The sequence below is a fragment of the Limulus polyphemus genome, unplaced genomic scaffold (genome assembly GCF_000517525.1).
Source record: "Limulus polyphemus unplaced genomic scaffold, Limulus_polyphemus-2.1.2 Scaffold8168, whole genome shotgun sequence".
Taxonomy (NCBI): domain Eukaryota; kingdom Metazoa; phylum Arthropoda; class Merostomata; order Xiphosura; family Limulidae; genus Limulus; species Limulus polyphemus.
In genome coordinates, this window is record NW_013673778.1 from 1 (window position 1) to 6567 (window position 6567).

General features: G+C 34.8%; 1 protein-coding gene across 1 annotated transcript; it reads left to right on the forward strand.

Moving 5' to 3' along the window:
• Positions 1–228: 228 nt before the first annotated feature.
• Positions 229–6558, forward strand: LOC111083101 (sodium- and chloride-dependent GABA transporter 2-like; the record flags this gene model as incomplete). The annotated part of the gene is made up of 5 exons (XM_022379355.1): positions 229–341; positions 3914–4016; positions 4653–4753; positions 5445–5615; positions 5886–6558. Coding segments are annotated over 5 exons (641 nt in total), but the record flags the coding sequence as incomplete, so codon positions are not given.
• Between the last annotated feature and the right edge of the window lie 9 nt (positions 6559–6567).

Genomic DNA, 6567 nt, shown 5'->3' on the forward strand with positions numbered 1-6567 from the left:
TCACTACTAAATCAACGTGTAACAAAATATTCCCGAACAAATTTTATTCTTTTTGGTATTAATCTTGTCCTTAAGCCTCGTTCTAAAATATTTAAAATATAACGTCTATTGGTACGTTACAGTGTATCAACACGTTTTAATATACACTAAGTATTATAACACAGTGACCCGTCATGTTATTGTTGGAATAGAAACACAGTCTAATCTAACATGGTGTGTTTTCTTTAGGTCCAGGGTTGGCTTTCCTTGTTTACCCAGAAGTTGTTCTACAGCTCCCACCTCCCCCGTTATGGTCAGTTGTGTTCTTCCTCATGCTATTAATTCTTGGTATAAACAGCCAGGTAAGCGTTACCTATGTTGATATGTATTGAGGTACATCAACATTCTTAAAATACTGTAGTTCTTTTGTAGTCTCTGTTTTCGTTTTGTTTCATATTTATACGTATGTGTTCTTGTTTATCTCAACGTGTGGAGTCTCCTTGAAAGTTAAGTAAACGATTTCAGCAGTATAAAAACGTGAGTTACGTTAAAGTGGAGATGATTGGTTGCTGAGTCTGTTTACCTTTTACCCGATTGTACATCTAAACGAAGAACAGGAGATATGCGAGAAAACTGATGGGTATGGAAAAAATTAGCAAGTGAGTGATTGTTTAGCGTTATTTGAAAAATTTGGCCTAATACGTGAAACTTGTAAAACTTGTAGTTGAAGAAATAAAATGATTTCATTGTCATTAATTGTACTGACCTTGCATGTTTCACCAAATTAGACCTGCGTAGCAACGGGAGCTGATGAAACAATACTGTTACCAGTGTTAGATGCTAAGAGCGATTCTGATCTAAGAACCTCATATATTATTCCCTGGTGTGCGTGTGATGTTTAATGTTTCCTTTTAACAAAATAAGTCCTTCGGATGTGTCGTTAATATCAAATTTTATTTCCACCTATTCCCTACTATTTGGTCGCAAACAACGTGTCGAGTGGCAGCTTAGTTGTTAACACGTGTGCATGTTTTTGTCAGTGTGTACTCTTGTCTGCTTCCTGCACATGATGACAGTGCTATCGATATGTGTCAGTAACCAGCTGCATGGTAGCTACATGCTACATGTGTTACATATGACAGTAACCAACTACATGGGGGATACCTCCTAGGTTTTCCTGTCATGTGCTACATATATCAGTAACCAACTACATGATAGCTACATGCTACATTTGTGTTATCTGTTACATGTGACACTAACCAACTACATGGGAGATACCTCCTAGGTTTTCCTGTCATGTGCTACATATATCAATAACCAACTACATGATAGCTACATGCTATATTTGTGTTATCTGTTACATGTGACAGTAACCAACTACATGATAGCTACATGCTACATTTGTGTTATCTGTTACATGTGACAGTAACCAACTACATGGGAGATACCTCCTAGGTTTTCCTGTCATGTGCTACATATATCAGTAACCAACTACATGGTAGCTACATGCTACATTTATGTGTCATGTGTGTGACAGTAATAAACTATATCTGCTACATGGCTAGTAGCTCCTATTATTGCTACACATGTTTGTTGTATGGTACATATACTTGTTGTTACATGTGTCCATTACCTGCTACACGTGTTACAGTGTGTTTCATAATTCAATTAATTTATACCTGACAAATCAGACACTAAATATGTAACCACAACTTGTTATGTAAGAATTTTCAAAGCAACATTCTGCAATAATCCATAGTAATCAACTTGTATATGAATAAAAGAAATTCATATTACAACACAACATAAGTAATACTACATTTTCTGACATGCGCACTAGTCTTAAAAAGTCGTGAGATAACAAACAACTCAACATACATTTTAAAACAATTTCTCTAGGGATCATTATAAAAGTTATTAGCATCTTTTCTGGTTTTTAATGACATTAAAACAGTAACAATTTGGTTTCAGAGTTAACAGTATATAACACCTAAACTGTTGATTATAGACTTGGTGACGAATTATACATGTTGTCAGAGCATACTGATGAAAGTAACTTAAAAACATAACTATACATATATGTCTATACTGAATTAACGTTTGAATAATACATGAATTGGTCACTTACTAACAATTAAATGAAGACGTCATGTACTACACACCCATCATTAGACGTCATGTACTACACACCCATCATTAGACGTCATGTACTACACATCCATTATTACCCGTCATGTACTACACACCCATCATTAGACATCATGTACTAACACATCCATCTTTAGACATCATGTACTACACACCAATTATTACCCGTCATGTACTACACATCCATTATTACCCATCATCCAACCCCCAACATTATACAACAAACAGTTATCATTTCAGATTTATTCCTATAGAAACCAGTGAACATTATTATCTGTGTAACAACAGTATTTAATGCTACTGATCTACATTACGATATCATCATTGAAGACATCTTGGATAAGATGGTGGCTTGAAGAACAATTTGATATTGATGTTTATATTGTTCACCGACACATCAAGTATTTTCATAATAATAATTTCTTCGTTTTACTGATTTTTTGAAACAGTGTACTGTACCTGGACATACCTGAGTGACCATCGGGAGACCTAACAGGTACAATAGGATGACCATTCCTACAGTAAATAATTTCCTTCGTGGTCTCAAGACAGCTGCCCACTCGTCCACAATTCCTGTTATCAGAGTTTCCACAGTGCAGAACTATGAAAAACAAAACAAACCAATATGTACTACACACCAATCATTATGATGTCTAATGATTGGTGTGTGGTACATGACGTCTAATGATGGATGTGTAGTACATGATGGGTAATGATTGGTGTGTAATATATGATGTCTAATGATGGGTGTGTAGTACATGACGTCTAATGATTGGTGTGTGGTACATGATGTCTAATGATGGATGTGTTAGTACATGACGTCTAATGATTGGTGTGTAGTACATGACGTCTAATGATGGATATGTAGTACATGACGGGTAATGATTGGTGTGTAGTACATGATGTCTAATGATGGGTGTGTAGTACATGACGTCTAATGATTGGTGTGTAGTACATGACGTCTAATGATTGGTGTGTAGTACGTGATGTCTAATAATGGGTGTGTAGTACGTGATGTCTAATGATGGGTGTGTAGTACATGATGTCTAATGATTGGTGTGTAGTACATGATGTCTAATGATTGTTGTGTAGTACATGACGTCTAATGATGGATGTGTAGTACATGACGGGTAATGATTGGTGTGTAGTACATGACGTCTAATGATGGGTGTGTAGTACATGACATCTAATGATTGGTCGATTGAAATGTCGCTAATTTAGCAGCTCTTGTCAGTATCTTCATCTCTATGAGCATTTTATCTTTATTTATTTCCAGCAGGTGAATATTAAAATGTTTATAGAACTTATCAATAGATGTCACCCAAAGGAAATGTATATGGTATTTTATATATTTCTGAACTTATGATTTGTTTTCAAGTAATATCTTTATTCAGTATTCCCAGTTTGCCCCTGAAGAAGAAAGGCCCACCTTTCGAAATCACTCGGGTTATAGGGTATTTTTATCATCTTGTATCAAGACTCCTTGAACCTACGTATTTTTTTGAGATCATGAATTTATACAGTGTTATCATACTACATTTTAATAAAACAAACCGGGACACGAATATGAATTTAACACATTAATGTTTAATCATGTAAGATACCCAACACCAAGATAATACCACTTTCTTCGTTGTTTCTACCGATCACAGAACTGTCCAGTAATATTCACCCTTTAATTTGTATTGTTAGTAAAAATTCACTTAATGACCAGAACAATAATAATATGTTTCAGTTTGTTTAAACAGATTCTATTATTTACCAAAACAATCTTTTTGTTTTTCAGGGGGGCATGTACATATTTCAACTGATGGATTATTATTCTGCCAGTGGAATGACTCTACTGTTTACTGCTTTCTTCCAAACTATAGCTATCACGTGGGTCTATGGTAAGTTCCAAACTGTGTATCAGTTGTAGCGTGAAGTGAAATCAAATGTTTTACATTAGTAAAACAGACCATTAATTATTACGTCACTTCTAATATACCTGTTTGTTTCTGTGGCTTCACTGGTGTTATCTTGTTCCTAGAATGTGTTGTTGTACCATTTACATTTTTAACTTTATAAAATAGTGTTGTGTTATACGTACGTTAACCCTAGAACGTGCTTTTGTACTGTACACAAGTTAACCCTAAAAAAAGTGGTGTCTTATTATACGCGAGTTAACCCTAGAACGTGATGTTGTACTGTACATAAGTTAACCCTAAAAATGGTGTCTTATTATACACGAGTTAAACCTAGAACGTGCTGTTGTATTAAAGATGTGTCGGTTTAGATGTGTCAGTTAACTTTTTATTATCTTTAATCCGTGTCTTATTATACTCAAGAGCCGATTATTTACACAATTTAAGTTTTGTTTTTATCTGTTGCGGGATTTTCAATTGTTTTCAATATAATTCAGTACTATTCATTAACAAATGGACTTTTAATTTGTAGATTTGTTTGTGTGTTGAATTCAGGTTTTATGTTACCACTTTGTAAAGCTACGAATTTCTAAAAGTAGTAATAACAGTAAATTATTTCAGGCGTAAAAAGGTTTTCTAGCAACATTGAAGAGATGACAGGACATCGGCCAAACTGGTATTTTCTCACTAGCTGGGTTTTTGTTTCTCCAGCCGTTTGTTTGGTAAGTTTAATGTTGTGTTTTAAATTACGTTGGTTTAAATAAAGGATATTCGACGGTTTAATTAATAAAGTAAACGAGGATGATGGAGGAGCTCGATCAGTACATTGGTCCTCTGTAAATAGTTAATGAAGTAAACGAGGATGATGGAGGAGCTCGATCTGTACATTAGTCCTCTGTAAATAGTTAATGAAGTTAGTTAATGAAGTAAACGAGGATGATGGAGGACCTGGATTAGTACATTGGTCCTCTGTAAATAGTTAATGAAGTAAACGAGGATGATGGAGGAGCTCGATCTGTACATTGGTCCTCTGTAAATAGTTAATGAAGTAAATCCTCCATCATCCTCAGCTCGATCTGTATATTGGTCTTCTGTAAATAGTTAATAAAGTAAATGAGGATGATGGAGGAGCTCGATCTGTACACTGGTCCTCTGTAAACCATGAGGAGGTCTTTGAACCCACAGCGATCAAGAGTACTTTATGTTAACTGTAATAACAGATCGTTTATCTTACTTACTCGATAAAACAGACATGATGTTAATTCAGTAATATTTCTCACAATGTCCAAATCATATAAATAAATACCTTATCTTTAGTGACAAATATATATATATACACATAACGTTCAATTTTATTTCAGTTTCTCTGAGAGAATCAATTGTTTCTAATTCTAAACAAAATATTTCCTTTAGGGAATATTCCTGTTTTCGGTTGTTAGATACAAACCTCTGGTGTACGCAGAGACTTACGTTTATCCTTGGTGGGGGGAGCTCTTAGGCTGGGGGATAGCTCTGGCTTCGATGGTATGGATTCCGTCCTATGCTGTTTATTTCTTGTTAGTCACACCAGGTTCTCTGAAGGACGTGAGTAGTTTTAGTGTTTTTAGTTTTAAAGATTATTCACAAGTTTCTTCGGATTGAAACATATAAAAACTGTACACATAGTTATTGATAATTTTATAGTATATTTTGGACACTTGTACTGACTATACCGACGGCACAACAAGACGTTGGTGAACTACACGTATATATTATGTATTTTATAGTTTCCAAATATAACATATATATGATGAGAAGTTAATAATTAGATCTGTAATATATAACTCATCGTTTTGTTTCCTTTTTTTTTTTCAGCGATTGATTGCTGGCATAACTCCGAAAGTTCAACCTTCTCAGAAATTAACAAAGATACTTGGTCAAGATTTCAAGCTTCCCGAAAGTAAACACACCAAACTGCCAGACTCGGGAGATTCTACGTCGACAACTCAAGAAATACTTTATATTTAACTGTTGAAAAGTCTACATTATCATTTTCCTAACATTAGATCATCCTTTAATACGTTATCATATTCCTAACCCTAGATCCTCCGTTAGTACGTGATCATATTCCTAACCCTAGATTCTCCTTTAGTATGTGATCATATTCCTAACCCTAGATCCTCCTTTAGTATGTGATCATATTCCTAACCCTAGATCCTCCGTTAGTATGTGATCATATTCCTAACCCTAGATTCTCCTTTAGTATGTGATCATATTCCTAACCCTAGATCCTCCGTTAGTATGTGATCATATTCCTAACATTAGATCATCCTTTAATACGTTATCATATTCCTAACCCTAGATTCTCCTTTAGTATGTGATCATATTCCTAACCCTAGATCCTCCGTTAGTATGTGATCATATTCCTAACCCTAGATTCTCCTTTAGTATGTGATCATATTCCTAACCCTAGATCCTCCGTTAGTATGTGATCATATTCCTAACCCTAGATTCTCCTTTAGTATGTGATCATATTCCTAACCCTAGATCCTCCGTT